At 44.2% G+C, this 19,774-nt stretch overlaps 1 protein-coding gene across 4 annotated transcripts in view; it reads left to right on the top strand.

The window, feature by feature from the left end:
- Positions 1 to 19,774, top strand: part of wdfy3 (WD repeat and FYVE domain containing 3) — a 93,780-nt gene that overhangs the window by 66,384 nt on the left and 7,622 nt on the right. For all 4 annotated transcript variants that reach the window (XM_049020381.1, XM_049020382.1, XM_049020379.1 and 1 more), the window contains 21 exons: positions 732 to 961; positions 1,413 to 1,522; positions 1,841 to 2,023; positions 2,573 to 2,730; positions 2,807 to 2,884; positions 3,817 to 4,044; positions 7,617 to 7,785; positions 8,610 to 8,773; positions 9,194 to 9,342; positions 10,122 to 10,242; positions 10,391 to 10,476; positions 11,483 to 11,563; positions 11,650 to 11,704; positions 11,804 to 11,923; positions 12,048 to 12,165; positions 14,758 to 14,864; positions 15,119 to 15,272; positions 15,380 to 15,471; positions 15,744 to 15,956; positions 18,343 to 18,490; positions 19,111 to 19,265. In XM_049020381.1, the coding sequence (XP_048876338.1) occupies positions 732 to 961; positions 1,413 to 1,522; positions 1,841 to 2,023; positions 2,573 to 2,730; positions 2,807 to 2,884; positions 3,817 to 4,044; positions 7,617 to 7,785; positions 8,610 to 8,773; positions 9,194 to 9,342; positions 10,122 to 10,242; positions 10,391 to 10,476; positions 11,483 to 11,563; positions 11,650 to 11,704; positions 11,804 to 11,923; positions 12,048 to 12,165; positions 14,758 to 14,864; positions 15,119 to 15,272; positions 15,380 to 15,471; positions 15,744 to 15,956; positions 18,343 to 18,490; positions 19,111 to 19,265 (2,919 nt within the window). The remainder of the gene's footprint in view (positions 1 to 731; positions 962 to 1,412; positions 1,523 to 1,840; positions 2,024 to 2,572; positions 2,731 to 2,806; positions 2,885 to 3,816; positions 4,045 to 7,616; positions 7,786 to 8,609; positions 8,774 to 9,193; positions 9,343 to 10,121; positions 10,243 to 10,390; positions 10,477 to 11,482; positions 11,564 to 11,649; positions 11,705 to 11,803; positions 11,924 to 12,047; positions 12,166 to 14,757; positions 14,865 to 15,118; positions 15,273 to 15,379; positions 15,472 to 15,743; positions 15,957 to 18,342; positions 18,491 to 19,110; positions 19,266 to 19,774) is intronic.

The raw sequence follows: 19,774 nt of genomic DNA on the forward strand, positions 1-19,774 counted from the left end.
TATTTGCATAAATGTGTCGGTTACATTGTTGAATGTGAATTTCTGCCTGCTTTAGCTGTATGGTTAACATGAATGGTTGCAATGAAAGCAGAGGCATATCCAGGGGTGGGGCTACATGGACACGGGCAGCAGCTAAAAAATGATTGGCCCTCAAAGTGCCCTCTCACCTGTCACTCACCCATTCAGAACATCCCATTGGCTGGCGTTGGTTGAGGTGAGGTGTTCTGGAGGGAGAAATTTGGAATGGGCTGTCATCAGGGAAATATGGAGGAGCTACTTGATGTAACGGCATCCTGCGTCCCCTTGAGAGATTATCATCTGGTCACAGATGCGGCAGTGAGGCCGTGATCCTGACCTGGCAAAGCTGTGAGGCACCTCGTGTCTGTAGCTGGCAGTGGTGCATTTTCGGAGGACGCTGCCCATTGGCGCGTGACGGCTCTCCTAAGCAGAACCAGTGCCATTTGACTCTGATCCCAAACATGCGCTACGTCTGTTTTTATCAGACGAATTCTGAATTGTTTGGGCACATCCTGGATAAACCAGTGTTTCATCCGAAAATAAAAATGCCCCATGTAATTTTAACGACATTTTTAGGATACGGTTGTACGTCAACGGGCTGTTATTGACAATGATGCACAAATGGTATTAATTTGTCTCAATATTTTGACGTGTTCCAGATTGATTAGTATAATTCTCATTGTGTTTTTTTTCCGCCCAATTAATCTGAACAGTCCAAAAGGAGATCCCAGTCCTTCTCTCTGGACTCCATCTACCACTGTCTGAACCGGACCATCCTGTACCAGCTGTCACGGCCTCAGAAGACCGTTCCGCAGCAGGTGGCGCTGCTGGACGCTTTGCGCGTGCTCACGGTCAACCGCAACCTGGTTTTGGGCCCTGGCAACCATGACCAGGAGTTCATTGCATGCCTGGCCCATTGTTTCATCAACCTACACACGGGGAGGTAGGAGACATAGCAGGTTGCAGTAGATGGTGTTTTTTGTGGCAAAGCACTTCAAATTAAATCGCTTTGTTCAGTTGTGCAACAGCAGAGCTAGTCTGAGGGTTTGGAGTGGTGAATATCAGCAAAGGGGTTTGTGTCATCAGGCACTATGCTTACCAGCTACAGTGTTGTTATACGGGAAGGTGGAGGAGAAAAATCAACCAGATCTTCACACTCTGCCGACAGCGGCCTGCAGTCAGCACTGTTCAGTACCAGAGATATCTGCGTAGTCGTTTCAGCCCTCCTAGCTCAGTTTCCTTTGCAGCAGCATTTTTGTAACTTACTGCTCTGCCAAGATGTTCCTGAGAAAAATACATATTTAACACCTCTATAGGTCATACTTTAAGACAGCTCGCAGTGTTTTCGATGCCCCCTAACCATTTTTTGGCAACCACTATCCCCCCCCTGCCAGCTGCGTGGACGGTTTTGGCCTGGAAGCTGAAGCCCGCATGACCACCTGGCACGTCATGATACCGTCGGAGACGGAGGCTGATGCTTCGCACAGCCAGGACGTTAGCGAAGGTGAAGCAGCCCCTACAGGTCGCTCAGCTGCATCATACCTGTTTCTGTTCCTCCAGGAGTTACATTAAAACATTAGTTGTGATCTTCTCTTGAAGCTCTGTATCCTAAGCTAAATGCCTTTGTTGTCAAGTAGTGCTTTTCCTATTGTATATATTAGCTAGCTCAGTAGTTTAATATATAAACAGGAATTATCTGTATTTGACCTACGTTTGGATTTCCAGTACCTTAAACTGACAGAGACCTTTTATGCAGTGGGCACCACTGAGGCCTCGCGTATGGCCATGTAAGCGTGTCCTCTGTTCCCGTGATTTGCTCCAGGTCGCCATCTCCTGCTGAAAGCAGTGAACCGCGTCTGGACCGAGCTCATACACAGCAAGAAGCAGGCGCTAGAGGAGATCTTCAAGGTGCCCCTGCCAACTAACGAGCGCGGCCATGTGGACATAGTCTCTGCCCGGGCACACATCGAGGAGCTGGCAGCGAAGAATTGGCTGAACCACCTTGGTGAGCGAGACTTAAGCCCAGCAGGGACTTTATATGCGGCGGTTCAGTGCGAGGTCTGAGTACGGATGTAGCGTTAAGCATATTTTATGAAGAAGGCAGCCTGTGCTGCTCTAGTCGATGGTCTTTTGAGTGATGTATTTCATAAGGGGTTTGATTTGCCTTTTATTGCCTATTGACTATAAATAAAAAGTTGCATTGTTGTAAAGAAATATATCTGTCTCTTCAAATATGAGATTTAGTCCTGCTGAACATTTTCCATTCAGGCTGAATGCCTTTGAAATTAATGTCTAAGCTTCTCAGGCAGACTGCTTATATCTGGATCCTCCTGTGAGGTCTAGAGTTTTGGCAACTGCCGGCAGACTTTTTGAAAGCGTCATATATTCCAATTTTTACCAACGGCGAATATGTGCTGTACAAGCATCACAACAAAGTTAATTGGTATTGTGCGTCATTATGCAATAGCAAGTCATGGCACCGCAGGTATAATCAGATTAAGGTCTGTGGTCTTCAGTGGTGGGGGGGCTTAACTCTGCCGCTTCTGCATTCCAGCCCATGAGAAGAAATGCATCAGCCGCGGGGAAGCGGCCGCCCCTGTTGCCCAGTCCAAGCTGTCTCGGGTCAGCAGCGGCTTTGGCCTGTCCAAGCTGACGGGGGCTCGGCGTAGCAGGAAGGAGAGCGGCATCAACAAGAACAATCTGTCGGCACAGGTACGGCCAGCGCTGGCACAGGAACCACTGCTCTCCCTTAACGTGGCTCCTGTCTGAACATGCTGTTTGTCTTCAGGAGACCTACCAGTGGATGTTTACGCACATCGCAGTGGTTCGGGACCTGGTCACCATGCAGTACAAAGAGTACCAAGAGGTTTGGATGCAGTTCTGCCATATTTTTATATAAAAAAAGTTACCTTTTGAATTTAAATCAGCAAGTATTTAAGAGCCAATGATTGGATCATTATTGCAGCTCAGCAACATTATAAGCAATAAAGTGAAGTCAGCTGAGTACCTGAATCTCCTGAATGTCCAGGTTATCTCATCAATGGTTTTTTTCTTTCCTAATGGAATGGGCATATTCCAGGACGGTAATGCCAAGATTTATCATGCTTGATTTTTTTCCCCCAAACTGTGGTTCAGGGAGCAGAGGAATCATTTTCACACATGAATTGGCCACAGTGTCTTGACCGTAACCCCACTGAAAGTCTTTGAGATGTGCTGAAGAAGACTCTATGGAGTGGTTCATCTTAATTCTATCAACCTTTAAATTCTAATTCCTAAACAGAATGAGCTTTGAAAACACTTTCACCTTGTTCTTAAAGGACAAGGTGAAGATTAAGATTAGTTTCCTAAAACCAGAGGCTAGACTAGACTTAAATATTTTACTGGGGTGGCAGTGGAGGAATATTTTGGCAGCCTGGGTGAGGGGGCTTGGTATATTTTGCTGACAGTGGGGGGGGGGCACTTCGATATATTGCTGAGGGGTATGACCCAAGGTGCCCACATATTTACTGGGGGAGGCATGGCTGCCCATTAGATCAGAGGTGGGGAACATGTTCCATGGAGGGCCAATGGGGGTGCGGGTTTTTGGGATGGCCTCTCAATCAGCCAATAATAAAACAGCTATTCTCGGCTCCAGTCCTGTCTGAGAGGCCATCCCAAAAAGCGGCACCCACACCGGCCCTCCATGAAACAGGTCCCTCACCACCCCCCGCCTTAGAGCCACCCCTGCCTAAAACACTTGAGAATAAAAGCTTCACAATGGCCCCAAAAACCATCTTCTGCTCTCTGCGACGCCTGCAGCGGCAGCAAAATGCCCTGAAGTATGTGACGGAAGAGTGGGCGGGCATCGAGTACGAGCTGCTGCGGGAGAGGGGCCTCTGGGGCCCACCCATCGGCTCCCACCTGGACAAGTTCCTGCTGGAGATGACAGAGGGGCCCTGCCGGATGCGCAAGAAGATGGTCCGTAATGACATGTTCTACATCCACTACCCTTACGTGCCAGAGACGGAGCCCGACGTCAGCACCCAGGTACATTGGCACCTCCGTGTCCCAAAGCTAAAAACAGAGCCTCTGTAAGTGGGGAAGAAACTACAAGCTGGTATTGGCTCTGATACTGTGGGCCATTATGGTTAAACATACAGCAGTAGCAGCACACATGAAATGAAATCGGGCCCGGTGGGTTTGGCTAGCGTCCACTTTCATTATGTCTGAGTTTTGTAGATGAACACATTGTGCACAGGGTTATGTCTGGCAGGAAGTTATTGATTTCATAGTAAAATCCAGTAAGATCACAAATGTGAAGCATTTTAATACAAATAATTTTTCACTAAACATTTTGACCCTCCGGCACAAAACCGTACGCAAGTCGCATGGCCGTATTTTTAGATATTTTTTGAGGATTTTTTTGTGCTCTTTCATTTGACACCATAATCCTAATTTCTAATTTTTAACCCAAGTGTACAGTTTTGTGCTGGAGGGTCACATTTATATTATTTTATGTGCAGAACAGAATTTGAAGAAGAGCAAAACTTTCTCGTGGAAGCAGCTTTTTTGTTGGCTTGCTGTGATCTCTCAGTAACTATTTCAGAGTATTACCTTCACAATTTTAATCAACAGTTCAGCTGTCTCTCTTCAAGCCCCCAAAGAAATTAACTGTAGCCTCAGTTAATTGGAGGAGTATTTTCAGTATGTGATTAAAAGTGGCTGCAGTGGGTCAGTCTAGCTGACATTTATATCTGAAAGCTTGGATTGACACTTGAATGAACTAGAGGGGATTGGAAGTCTCTTTCGGAAAGTGCGCTAGATTTAATTTCTTTCTCTACCTGCTCTTTGGGTTTCCACCTGGTACCTTTCCAGGAAGTCGGCCTAAATGGTGCCTGATCATGCAATACTTGACTGGACGAAACTCTCAAAATTAAAATGAAAATAAAATAAAATGCGTTCCCCCCACTTTTATGAATTCAAAACCCATTTTCATACATGAAAATAGCAACAGTTGCTCATTTTTAGTAACTAAATGGGGATGGTGGCCAAAGAGCGTTTTGCCGTTATTTGGGCCATTATTTGCTATGATTTGGGCTGTCCTAATTCGGCTAGAGAGTATAGAATATTATAAGAATATTGTTTACTCATATGCTGGATGTTTAGAATTTAGTGATCAGTGTTGACACAGCACACTACAACTAAATGTGACTTCTGCATTTAACCTATGTGTGACATCATGACAATTCAGCGCCCAGGGAGCAGTGCTTGGGGGCAGTACCTTGCTCAGGGTACCTCAGTGGTGCCTTGTTGGTCGGGGATTCGAACCTGCAATCTTTCAATTACAAGTGCGCTTCCCTAACCAGTAAGCCCCCACTGCCCACAGTTGACAGTAGGATTGCAGGAATACAAGTGTATATATGAATGTAAAGTGCATCCTTTGTAAAATGAAAAATGAATTTTTGAGAGGTCAAAATATTTGCAAAATAAAGTCAGTTATATTTTCAAGGGAATGATAATCCAGTTTTTAGAAGGTACTATTGTGTAAACATATTGTTGTATTCGGTATTTTGCTAAATTACAGAAATATTTTATGTTAGCTTAATACTGTATGGTAGCTTAAAGATTTCTTTAAATGTAGTGATTTATTACAGATTATTTTATTATCTAGAATGTACCTCAGTGTTTTTATTCTCTTTATGCCAGTTGATTAATTTTTTTTGGTCGGCATAACATCATTTTGCTTTTAGTAGTGTTCCCTAATTTCACCTGTAGGTAGTATGACGATATCTGTACACGCTAAGAAGTAGATAGTGCTGAAATGGATAATGAGACCAGGTCTATGTGTCCTGTTTGTTCTAATCCAGCTTGCATCCACTCAAAGCTACCCTCAAGTACCCCTGTTTCCTGACCCGGCTCTTGCTCCTGTGAAGGTACCAGCCAAATGGTTATTCTGACAGCTTAGCAGCTCAAATTAGAATTCAAGAATTTTGTAATGCCGCCATTTTAAAACACCTGGGGGGGGGGGGGGGGGGGGTTTGGTCTGGAAGTCCCTCTGAGCACTTAATATGGAAAACGTGCAACCAGATGACAGGGATATGCTCAGTGTTTAACATAATGGCACTGGTTGAATGCAGATTATGCGCCCTGGCCCCTTGCTACACCTTGGCTAGACCACATTAATGCATTTTGACTAGCTGCTGTATACAATTAATGTATAAAACATGATTGGATGAGTGAGCTGGCCATAAGGAGTGACCCTAAAATCATTTTTGATACACCTTGAAAGTAAACAAAGATGATTTGTGAGAAATGCCGGTGCACTTTGTTTTCCACTGCTTTCAGCTTCTTATGAATATCTCACTGCATCAGAGAGCGAAATCTCTTCAGGCTACGGTGGAGCGTTGGAGCTGTCAGACATGGATCGTGTTTTATTGGATGTATTTTTTGCTCACTTTGTGCATAAGTCTCATGTTGCATTTTCTCATTTGTTTGACCCAAATAGAGACATACAATGCACCTCACAGGATAACCATACTCTGAAAGTTCTTTTAAGCTTCTTAGCCGCAAATCTTTATTGACGGATCATCTGCACAGTCTTACTCCCCCATTAAAGAAAGAATAGACTGTCAAAGGAAGCACTAGCAATTATTGCTCCACACATTCAAAAGAAGTAATCCTTTGACTGCTTTAGTAGGTTTCCTTTAGCAGAAGCTCTTGTGCATTAGAGGTTCTCCCTTTTCCTCATTTATCTGTCCACATTTGAATATTACAGAGCAACTTCAGTCCCCAGGTGCTGAAATGATGACAGTTTGGTTGGCACAGCTCCAAGTCTGCACTGGAAATTTTGCAGTTAGGAGTACCACTGTGGGGTGGCTTTAGGACTTTGCTAGGGTTTCGCTTAGCAGGGGCTGGTAACATACCCCCCCCCCAGGCCTCCAGTAAACAACCCCATCTCACAAACTATCCATAACCAGCAATTAATATGCATTTAGGAACTGCCATTTACACCTTCCATATGTTTTCAGCTGGTTGAAAAACTCCGATTTAGCCTTGTATGGTACCTCGGTTGTTCTCCTGATCCTTTCAGTACATATATATAAATGTATATATACAGCTTCAACAATTGCAATGTCTGCTGATTAATAAAGCAAAGCACATCTCTTCTTTCTAGGGATCCAGTGGTGATTCCAAACACTATGTAGTTAATGCATTTTGGATTCAGTGTATTTTTCTTCATGGGTTATGCTAAGGACTAAGGAGATCATCTAAATGCTGCAAAATGTCATTTAGCAGAAAGACGAAGCTTGAGCATTGCAGGTCTTCTATAGCGACACGTAACGCCGACAGGTTGTATTTTTCTGTGACATATATGGACTTTTTCTTTAACAGCTGGTTCCTAGAGAATGATGAAATGCCAGAACCTGTCGGGGGGGTTTCCTTCAGTGATGCTCTGAGTTTTTCAGAGTGCTTGACAGATTTCTGTACTATTAGTTTTATACTCTGTCATCTATCTTACAGCAGAATACATTTATATATTTTTTTTCCCACGGATGTAGTGAGCATGATGCATGGTTCCTGATTGATGTCTTCCTCTCACTCTCTCCTTTTTTGTCCAGAAACCTATTCGATACCGGAGGGCCATCAGCTACGATAGCAAAGAGTACTACATGCGTGTGCTGTCGGGAAACCCCGGCATGTACCAGCACTCCATCGAGCAGAGCTCAGAGGGAGTGACCACGCAGCACGAGCCCGAGCACGGAGAGGACACCATCGCCAGAGTCAAAGGTGGGCGCATCTCGGGGTCAAAGGTCACACTGATACCGGTACTGGCCACGTCAGAGAATGTGATTCCTCCAAATATAAGGGTTTCTAAATCTCATTTTCTGTGTTTTACATTTGTGCTTCAGCTGCTTACTCATAGTATATCAAAACTTCCAAAACTCACAGCTTGCAAGTTTTACAATGAATTCCTGAAGCAGTTCAGTGTCGACGAATGTTTGTCAGATCAGAGACATGCAGAAGGGTATGGGTACGGGTATTGGGGGGTGCCTGAATACCTACCCATTTTCACCCACAAAATTTTACCGCCTCGCAGGTCAGCAAATTTAACCAAGGTGGATCCATCCCATCCATCCATCCATTTTCCAAACCGCTTATCCTACTGGGTGGCGGGGGGTCCGGAGCCTATCCCGGAAGCAATGGGCACGAGGCAGGGAACAACCCAGGATGGGGGGCCAGCCCATCGCAGGGCACACTCACACACCTATGGGCAATTTAGCAAGTCCAATTAGCCTCAGCATGTTTTTGGACTGTGGGAGGGAAACCAGAGTACCCGGAGGAAACCCCACGACGACATGGGGAAATGGTAAATCCACCCCCCCCCCCCCCCCAGTTGGCAAATTTTATCAAGTGAGATGCAGTACTTTAGGACAAAAACCTGTCCCTTGTAAAGTACCGGCTTTTGGGTTTTAATGCCAGTCGCGTGCAGAAGCAGCCTTGCCCTGGCCACTTCCTGACGCTGAACACCTGGTCATGTACCACCCCAAGGCCTTTGGGTCCGCTTTCTCAATGGGTATCTCCCGGCCGTGTGGCTGCTCTGTGGTCCACAGGTCTGGTCAAGCCGCCACTGAAACGCTCGCGCTCTACGGCGGATGGGGGTGACGAGGACGGACCAGAGCAGCTGCAGGACCAGCTGCTGGAGTCCGGAGCCGTGGACGAAGAGGAAAAAACGGACAACACTACCCTGCTGAGGCTCCTGGAGGAGGGGGAAAAGGTGAGGAGGCACTTCTGGGGAAGGAGTCTTTTGATCGTCAAATTATATGTGGCTTTTTAAACTAAAACTGCATAAATAAGCCACAAAAAAGCCGAGATTATACGTTTACAGAATGTAGCCCCCATCTTATGTGATTTTGGTTTTGACTCCCATTACAGAGTAAATTAATCATGTTTTACTCACTGTAGCGATGCACCATTTTTCATCGTAACCTGAATATGGTCTCAGAAGAATAAATTCTGATATATGCATGATGGGGTTCATGTATCGCTGTATATTTTCTCGCTCTGGAAGGAAGCCTTTTTCTAAATCACTATAGTCATTCAGTATTTATATGAGGATGGGCTGGAATTTGTTGCAACTTGATTACATCACGAGACGTCCCATTGAGTACCTTTTGATTCTGTGTTCTAAATACAGATTCAGCACATGTACCGATCCGCTCGGGTCCAAGGCTTAGACACCAGTGAGGGTCTGCTGCTGTTTGGGAAGGAGCACTTCTACGTGATCGACGGCTTCACCATGACGATGAACAGGGAGATCCGCGACATCGAGACACTTCCTCCAAAGTAAGTCAGCAAGAAAGAAACAGTGGCTTCCCTGCAATGGTGACCTCCAGTTGGGATACCTTTATGTGGGTATATATATGTATAATTTGTATTTCTTCTTATATACTTTGTATCCATAGTTAGCTACTTTCTTACTGCTTTCTATTTGCTGCAGATTTTATTGAAAGTTATTTTCAGAAATTGCCTACGGGAAGAAATAAAATATACATACTGCTCCACATAAAGAGGGAATTCTGCATTTATGCATAGCTTGTCATTCCCTTTCATTCATCTCCTCTGAAGATAGAAGTCGCATGAATTACTGCATGTATAATTTGCACTGTCGGCAGACTGCAGTATGCTTTTCTCTGCTCCTCCCCTCTCATATCATTTTTTAAATATTAGGGACACGGTTCTTTGACTTTCATCTAATATTTTAACATCTGCGTAGTTCTTCAGATTGTTCTCTCTTTTTTTTATTTTATTATTATTTGCATTTATTTTAAGTGTAGCTGAAAACACTGAATGAACGCTGGTCTCGGTCTATCTCACAGTGCCTCCCTCACTAAAGTGCCGCAGAGCGGCTGACCTAGATTTCCGCTTCATATGTGTGAGGGCTCCTGCTGAATCATTTGGCTCCTGTCTTGTGATTTCCCGTCTGCTGGATGTGTGTGAGGTTATGGTGAAGCGCTGTGACTCCACGCGCTGTGACTCCACGCGCTGTGACTCCACGCGCTGTGACTCCACGTGTGCTGCGGTGCGATGGTAAAACATTTGGCCGTTTTATCGGGGTTTTCCAGCATGCATGAGGCAATCATACCCAGGGGGGCGAGGCAGGGCCAGAACCAGCTGAAGAGGACCTACAGCATCTTCGCCTATGAGGACATCAAGGAGGTGCACAAGCGACGGTACCTGCTGCAGGTGAGACCACTTAGATTTGTCCGGCCAAAAGGGAAGGTATCTGTCACTCAGCTGTTGACATAGAACATGGATCTTGGCTTTGACTTTGGTCACAAAATCATTTTCAGAATTGGCTCAGTCTATTAACACCTGCTCTGTTTGATTCCAGCCAATAGCAGTTGAAGTCTTTTCAGGAGACGGAAGAAATTATCTGCTAGCATTCCAGAAAGGGGTCCGGAACAAAGTCTACCAGAGGTACGTGTGCATCCATCCAAAATATCTCTTCATTCATTCATTCATTCATCCATCCAAACATCCTTCCATCCATTTTCTACCGCTATCTGGTGTCGGGTCAGCGGAGCAGCAGACTAAGCAGGGATGCCCAGACCTCTCACCAGCTACCTTCTCCATCTCCACTGGGGAATACCAAGGTGTTCCCAGGCCAGCCGAGAGATGTAATCTCTCCGGTGTGTCCCATGTCTGCCCCGGGGCCTCCTCCAAGTTGGATATGCCGGAAACCTCCCAAGGGGGGGGGGGGCGTCTAAGATGGAATACTTCTTAACCCTCTCAAATGACTACTTTCCCGATCCAAATTAACCAGGCTGATTTTCCTTAGATACTGCTTATTTGTGCATTTGCCAGGATGTGTTTGACTCCTTCTGCAACATGAAAACATAGTGTTGAGTTTCCAGATTCATTAAATATGGACTGAGCACTTCAAATGAAAGTCCTATTGCAGACTGACCCCGGCGAATGAATGTTATGTTTATGTAATGCTTTTCAAGACACCCAAAGCACTTTATAGAACCATCGAGGAGACACTTCAACCATTGCCACTTTGTAGCACCCACCTGGATGACGCAACAACAGTCGTTCTGCGCCAGTACACTCACCACACATAGCTAAGGTGGTGAAGGGGCAGGAGAGAATTCACCAGTTAAATCTAGGAGATGATTAGGGGTGCAGATTTGGAAGGGCCACAGATGGAAATTTTAGCCAGGACACCAGGGTACCACCCATACTCTTCTGAAAGATGCCCAGGGATCTTGACATCAGAGTCAGGACCTCAGTTTTACATTTCATCTCAAGGATGGCAACATTTCTACAGAACTATGTCCCCTTCACTTCACTGGGACATTGGGACCCATACAGACTACAGGATGGACTCCCCTGTTAGCCACACCAACACCTCTTCTGATACATAAATGCACCTCCATTCTGCAGTATATGAGCCTGTAAATATCTTCTGGTCTCATTGCAGGTTTCTAGCAGTGGTGCCCTCTCTAGCTGATAGCTCAGAGTCCGTCTCCGGCCAGCGGCCCAACACCAGTGTAGAACAAGGGCAAGTATCCCATCCCTTGGAAGAGATTCCATGGATCATCATTACACTGGAGTTTAATGGGGGTTTCTTTCTCTTGTCACATAAAGGTCTGGATTGCTCAGTACTTTGGTGGGAGAGAGGTCCGTAACACAGCGTTGGGAGGTAAGCTTTCCTGAAGACCATTTTTGTTTGACTTTCTTTACATCAAACTGACGAATATGTATATAACTCATGAGGGAAATGCTGTGTTTTTCCACACAGCGAGGGGAGATCAGTAATTTCCAGTACCTCATGCACCTGAACACACTGGCAGGCAGGTCCTACAATGACTTGATGCAATACCCCGTCTTCCCCTGGATCCTTGCAGACTATGATTCAGAGGTACACACACCATGACATACTAATATACCGTTTAATGATTTGATTGAGGAGTAAATGGTTCATTTGCTTTTGTGGAATTTTGTGCTTACACTGTGTTTGTATCCCCCCCCCCCCCCCCCCCAAGGAACTGGACCTGAACAACCCCAAGACGTTCCGTAACCTGTCCAAACCCATGGGGGCTCAGACAGAAGACCGGCTGATCCAGTACAAGAAGCGGTTCAAAGACTGGGAGGACCCTAATGGTATGCGCACTAGAGAGACACAGCAGTGTCATTATCTATGTCTGCATCTGTTCGATCAACAAAATTATCTGTCTTTATATATTTGAAGACATTAAACCCACATCTGTCAGCTGCCCACCTACATTGATGTAATGTGTATATAAGATAATTTACACTCAAATAGAGAAAGTCAAATGTTGCAACTGACCCCCTGACAGGGGACAGTTGCAACATTCATAAAAATTTTATAAATTCATTCTTTATGTTCATTTTGCAATTTCTTTAGTTCATTTATGCACAGACAGGGTACCCTTTTCATTAAGTTAAATTGGCTGTATAAAGATTTTGCTTAAATCAAAATCAAGACACTGAAATTTAATAATACTTCTGTGAAATGTGAAAGCTTACTAAACTGAACTGTGTGTGTGTTTAAGTGAATGTTGGAATATATTCTTAAGTGTGCATCTGGATATATAGGTGTGTGTGTGTGTGTGTGTGTGTGTGTGTGTGTGTGTGTGTGTGTGAGTGAGTGAGACAAAGAAAGGGTAACAGAAGACATCCACATTAGGGCTGCCGTGATTAGCCAATGAAATCGATGATGTTGACGCTGAAAATGCGTTGACATCAATATTTTAAATTGACGCATCGTTTTTTAAAAAATTATTATGATTTATTGTTATGGTTTCTAAAACGCTTTATTTTGATAAATGTTTTCCTTTAGTATCACTACGTAATAGTTCAGTATAGAGAATAGCTCAGTTGTACACTGTTCAAAGTCTCGATGGCATGCTGTAGTGGCACTGACGCTTTGCATGAGGACCTGAAGCGAACACACATAGGCGCCGTTCTGGATGATGGGCCGCCAGAGCAGGCAAAAGCACTGCGAGTGCTGTCCATTCATGCTTATTAAATTACCATTAGTATGGAGAACTTTTAAATATCTTTTGTCCTTGTAGCTGCAAATACAGTCATTATTAAACCCATAAAGTTGTCTGCCTGCTACCTCAGAATATCCATTGAATAAGTGTTTTTGAAAATGTTTAGGCTAAAATCTGGGCTTATTCTATGTTGATTGATGGTGCTGGTGTGTGTGTGTGTGTGTGTGTGTGTGTGTGTGTGTGTGTGTGTGTGTGTGTGTGTGTGTGTGTGTGTGTGTGTGTGTGAAAATGAAAAATGAAAACTATTTACCAAAGAAATGTGTCAGACTGCGAGAAGTATGGCCACACCACCGACATCTCTTACTTTGTGTAACCACAGTATCTCCTCTTTTAAAAGCTGTTATGGCTACTTAGCTGTCCGTTTCTTCATCACCACTTCAGTGCTTATCACTTAGATGATTTACTAAATCAGTCATCAGTCACATCTGGCGTGCTCCACTAACTTTATATATATATATATATATATATACATATATATATATATATATATATATATATATATATATATATATATATATATATATATATATTCTCACTGAAGGCATCAATATGCCATATCAATATTGCCATAATATGAATTTTAACAGTTTTCCAATAGGGCTGTCGGCTGTGTAGTAACCTGACCTCTGCACAACACAACTGATGGTCCCAACCCTATTGATAAAGCAAGAAATTCCAGTAATTAACCCTAATAAGGCACACCTGTGAAGTGAAAACCATTTCAGGTGTCTACCTCTTGAAGCTCATCGAGAGAATGCCAAGAGTGTGCAAAGCAGTAATCAGAGCAAAGGGTGGCTATTTTGAAGAAACTAGAATATAAAACATGTTTTCAGTTATTTCACCTTTTTTTGTTAAGTACATAACTCCACAAGTGTTCATTCATAGTTTTGATGCCTTCAGTGAGAATCTACCAATGTAAATGGTCAAACACATTGAATGAGAAGGTGTGTCCAAACTTTTGCCCTGTACTGTGTGTGTGTGTGTGTGTGTGTGTGTGTGTGTGTGTGTGTGTGTGTGTGTGTGTGTGTGTATATATATATATAATGATACACTGAGTTTATGCAGATTACTAACTTCTCAGCATCACAATACACATCTCAATATTCTAGGCATACTACTAATCTAAATGCTAAAGCAAGATAACATTTGCTGTGCTTGCTCAACACAATAGCTTTGACACCTGCTAGCGATGCCTGTTAGAAGCTAAGAATTAAAATTGTATAACAGATTAAAATTGTATGACTTTGCAGTGCTTCTCCCAAACAGTTTAGACATGACAAAAACTGATCATAAAAAAATACCTTTAGAAGTATTTTTGGCAGAAGGAATGGTTACAAATGGCTGCTTTCTTCCAGGAAGGAGAAGGGGCTAACTAAGCATGTGCAGTAGGAATATCGTCACTACAGCTGATTCCTGAATAGAGGAATAAGCCATGTTACAACCATCCTCACTCTTCCCTACCAGAAATCCTAATATTCACTGGAAGTGCAATTGTTGTGCCCTGACCACCCCCCACCCCCCCCCCCCCCCCCCACCCCCCCTTTTAGCCAGGGAACAATCGGAAACTGTACTGAGAAAAACTTTTATGAATTGTGTTTTGCAAACAAAACAACACAACATGGCGTGGGAATATATATATTCTGACCACATACATGACATGATTTCCTGCTTCTAGGTGAAACCCCTGCTTATCACTATGGGACTCATTACTCCTCTGCTATGATCGTGGCCTCATACCTGGTTCGAATGGAGCCCTTCACTCAGATTTTCCTCAGGCTACAAGTAAGACAAATGCTCATCTTCACCCAGCCCTGATTCCTGAAGCTTTTACAGTTCTTGTTGTTTTTCACAGATTAATGTACAACTTATAATACCAAGTTATATTGATGTCTCAGTATGACTTATTTGCATTAAAAGCTGTCTCCCCCTCTCCATGGCCAACTGTTTGGAAATGGCGTGGGAATGGTCAGGGTGTTTGTTTTGCTTCTCATGCTCGAGGCCACTACACTGTGTCTGTTATTCCCGAATGCCCACAGGGAGGTCACTTTGACCTGGCGGACAGGATGTTCCACAGTGTCCGGGAGGCATGGCTCTCTGCTGCCAAGCACAACATGGCCGACGTCAAGGAGCTCATCCCGGAATTTTTCTACCTCCCGGAGTTCCTCCTCAACTCCAACAACTTTGACCTAGGTGAGAACCTCATTCATATGCTTTTATGGTATTTTACCACAAAATGGGTGTGAGAAGACCAACATACTAATTCTTTGTTTATATTCTGCTCCCTGCATGGTTAATAGGCAGTAAACAGAACGGCACTAAACTTGGTGATGTGATCCTGCCCCCATGGGCCAAGGGTGACCCCAGGGAATTTATCCGGGTTCACCGAGAGGTATGTGATGTCATTTGTTCTCTAGCTCCATGGGGGCAGTGTGTGACCCGTGGCCAGCAGAGTGATCATATCACTGTTGGGACCTTGAGCACGGCCCTTAAGCCTGAAGCTCCAGTGGTTGACCCTGCTCTCTATCTGTGTGTCATAGGAGAGCAAGATGGGTTAGAATTCCAACTTGCTTGTAGAAATGGCACTAAAGTATCATTACCGTTATAGTGTGCTGCTGCAGTTCACCTTGTACACAATTTTTGGTGTCCATCTGCAATGCCCAGGCTCTCGAGTGCGACTACGTCAGCGCCCACTTGCACGAGTGGATAGACCTCATATTCGGCTACAAGCAGCAGGGGCCACCCGCCGTGGAGGCTGTCAATGTCTTCCACCACCTCTTCTACGAAGGGCAGGTGGACATCTACAACATCAACGACCCACTGAAGGAGACCGCCACCATCGGCTTCATCAACAACTTCGGGCAGATCCCCAAGCAGGTACCGCAGAGTGGCCTCTTTTGAAAGGAATTACAAGAAATTAGAATACACTCCTGGTGATATAACAATATATAAGAGTGCTGACCACAACGGAGAATCTACGAGGAATAAAGAAAACAGGTTGCACTTTGTTTTTGATATAGTACAATAAATGTCACAGCATAGACATGTTTCGGCGTGATCCCTTCCGCACTAGCCCTGTGCACTTCTAGTTTAAAAAGACATATACCTATTGGACAACCAATGATAATACAGCAGGCGTCATGGGCATCACCAGGGCATCATCAGACCACACCCTGAATGAGTGATATCACTCCAGATTACTAACAAAGTTTACAAATCTCAGTGATCGATGATATGTATATCATGTGATAATATTACAAAGGATAATATCACCCCAGTACTCATTAAAAAAGAAAGTATATCACAAATTCATAAACCAATACAGTGATACCTTGGTTTGCAAGCATAATTCGTCCTGGAAACGTTGCTTTTAATCCAAAGCACTTGTATATCAAAGCGAATTTTCCCATTAGAAATAATGGAAACTCGGATGATTTGTTCCACAACCCAAAAATATTAATAAAAAATTTATTCATACAAAATATAAACTAAAAATTAAAATTAAACTTGCACTTTACCTTTGAAAAGAATCATAGATGGTATGAGGGAGACGAGAGAGGAAAAGAGGAGGGTTATTTTGTAGGATGACTTTCACTATAACTGCATCACTGCTGTCTGTTGGTTCACTGGAATCTTTTTCTTTTTTGTGCGGCTTTAACAAGGAACCTGTCCAATGACAGCTGCTTTTGCCTCCTTTTCGTTTTCACAAAAATGTGGACATTGCATTGTCGTTAAACAGAATCATTGCTCGCACTGCTACACCCTTATTCGGGTGGTGCTTTTCTACTAAATTTTGACTATACGAGTGATACACGCCAACTGAGACTGAGCATGGGAAATAAATACCCACAATCCCGCAGTGAGAGAGAGAAGAACCATCGGCTCAGTTGTGATTACGTGACATTAGGCAGACAAAAGTGTATATGTAATACTCGTATTGCAAGACCTAGCTTGTTTATCAAGTTAAAATTTATTAAAATATTTTGCTCGTCTCGCAGACCGTTACTCACAATCCAAGGTTTTACTGTATACATCTACAGTAAAATCCAGATATAACGGACTTCAAGGAACCTGGCAAAACAGTCCGTTATATCCAAATTCCATTTTATCCAGAGTTGCTGTACTACAGGACACCATTTACTCATACCACACATCTCCAGCAGACACACTTGTGGTATATCCATCCATCCATCCATCCATTTTCCAAACCGCTTATCCTATTGGGTCGCGGGGGGTCCGGAGCCTATCCCGGAATCAATGAGCACGAGGCAGGGAACAACCCAGGATGGGGGGCCAGCCCATCGCAGGGCACACTCACACACCATTCACTCACACATGCACACCTACGGGCAATTCAGCAACTCCAATTAGCCTCAGCATGTTTTTGGACTGTGGGGGGAAACCGGAGTACCCAGAGGAAACCCCACGACGACACGGGGAGAACATGCAAACTCCGCACACATGTGACCCAGGCGGAGACTCGAACCCGGGTCCCAGAGGTGTGAGGCGACAGTGCTAACCACTGCACCACCATGCCGCCCGCCACTTGTGGTATAGATTATTATATTGTACATATAGTAATCCAACTTTACTTGACCAGATGCATGACTACTAATAATCCCGACTACATATCTGCACTGGATATCACTGGCACGCCACACATCTTGTAGGTGGAGCCTGCATGCCCGTTATAGCCGATGGAAAACTACAGCTAAAAGCGGGCCTGGGGACCAAATTCTTTGTCTGTTATAAGCGAAATTCTGTTATGCGAGTTCGCTACATCTGATGCTTATTCTGCATGTTCTTAAAGGCGCACGGCCGGGACAGCTTGATTAAACAAAGTGAACCGAGATGTACAGTATGAGAAAAGTAATGTATTTTTGGAACATTGAAGCATTTAAATACATACTTGTAGACCCCAAAAATAAAATTATGAAAAATGAAAATTAGCTTAATTGGGCTTTTTTAGCACTAATTCATTTAAGAACTGAAATTTTTAAATTCCAGCTTATTTTAACAGACTTTTAATTCTGGGAATGTTTCACCTGTTCATGGTCAATGACCGCAGCATTTGTCATGGCCACCCTGGGGTGTGGCTCCCTGTAAGTCTTCCTCTTCCTACCCCCCCTTACGGGTAGCCCCGTCTCTGATCCGGTATACCATCATCCTCCTCTTCCACCACCGTTCTTGAGGTCTGACATATTGCACTTCTTCATCATGTGCATCTTGTTCTACTGTGTAAATGTGCTACTCTGTATTCCAGCTGTTCAAAAAGCCGCACCCGCCCAAGCGAGTGCGCAGCAAAGCCAATGGGGAGCCACCCGGCATGCCCACGGGCCTCAGCACCGCTGCCGACAAGATCTTCTTCCATCACCTGGACAACCTGCGTCCGTCACTGGCGCCTGTCAAAGGTGAGCTGTTTAAGACTGTAAATGTGCTGTTTTTGATGTGATTTTAATTTTTAAAAATACTAGAGCGGTGTTATTTAGTTTTTTTTTTTTTGGGATGACCTCTCAATCAGTTACTGGAGCTAAGAACCACTGCTTTATTATTGGCTGATTGATTGGTCATCCCAAAATACCCACCAACAGTGGCTTTCCATGGATCAGGCTCGCCACACTTGCCCTAGGATCAGTCAGGTTTATTTCAATCAGTGAGAACACATCAAAATAATTCCTCAAGTAAATCATGTCAATTTATAGAGTTTCAAGACCAGTAGTACAAGCGGACATCCAGGAAAGCTGGATCTCAGAGCTACGAGTGAGCTGGTACTCAATACCGCGACATCTTTGTTTTTCTCTTCAGAGTACTGAGAACACTCTTGCATACTGGCACCTCTCATAACCTACTGATACTGATAACAAGATTACTGGCGACTTTTCCCCCCACTTCACACAATGATGGTCATAGAGCACATAACCTGGCCTCTGGTACAGTGGCAATGCAGCAGTGCATGCAGGGATGCCCAGTCCTCCAAAAAGCATCTGTCACCAGGGCCTGACAACACCCCCCCCCCCCCTGTGTGTTTCAGAACTGAAGGAGCCGGTTGGGCAGATCGTATGCACCGACAAGGGCATCCTCGCAGTGGAGCAGAACAAAGTGTTGGTACCGCCCACTTGGAACAAAACCTTTGCCTGGGGATACGCTGATCTTAGCTGCAGACTGGCCAACTACGAGTCAGATAAGGTCAGTCCTGCATACCTGTGGCTGGCCCAGCCCAGGCTACATATCAGGATTCACTTACATGACTTCTGGTAACTAACAGCTGTCTGTCTGCCTGCAGTAGGCCAGCCTCATTCGGGAATCACCTCAGACAAAAATTCTATTAAAAATTCAATAAAACAGGCAGGCGGCTTGTGCAATCAGACTGCTTTTGTCTCCTTTTAGGTTTATTACTTCTTGTCGTTCATGGCATTACACCAGGCATTTGTTAATCACAGATGGACATTTTATGTTTAATAATGATACTGTATTGGTCATTAGGTGTCTTTGTTTTGTTCCTGGAAATTGAATCGCTCCTCAGCATATTCTGTGTCTTCAAACCTGATACCACAGTCTTCTTTTTTATTACATATATCCTGTCAGTACCGTATTCATAGTGCTTCTGCTGTCTGGTGTTTAGTCTGGGTTTTATCTTTACCTTTGTAAGAAGATATTGCATTACAACGTTTTTTTCGGTCTCATGCTTTCTTCCT

Source organism: Brienomyrus brachyistius, chromosome 7 (genome assembly GCF_023856365.1).
Source record: "Brienomyrus brachyistius isolate T26 chromosome 7, BBRACH_0.4, whole genome shotgun sequence".
NCBI classification, from domain to species: Eukaryota; Metazoa; Chordata; class Actinopteri; order Osteoglossiformes; family Mormyridae; genus Brienomyrus; species Brienomyrus brachyistius.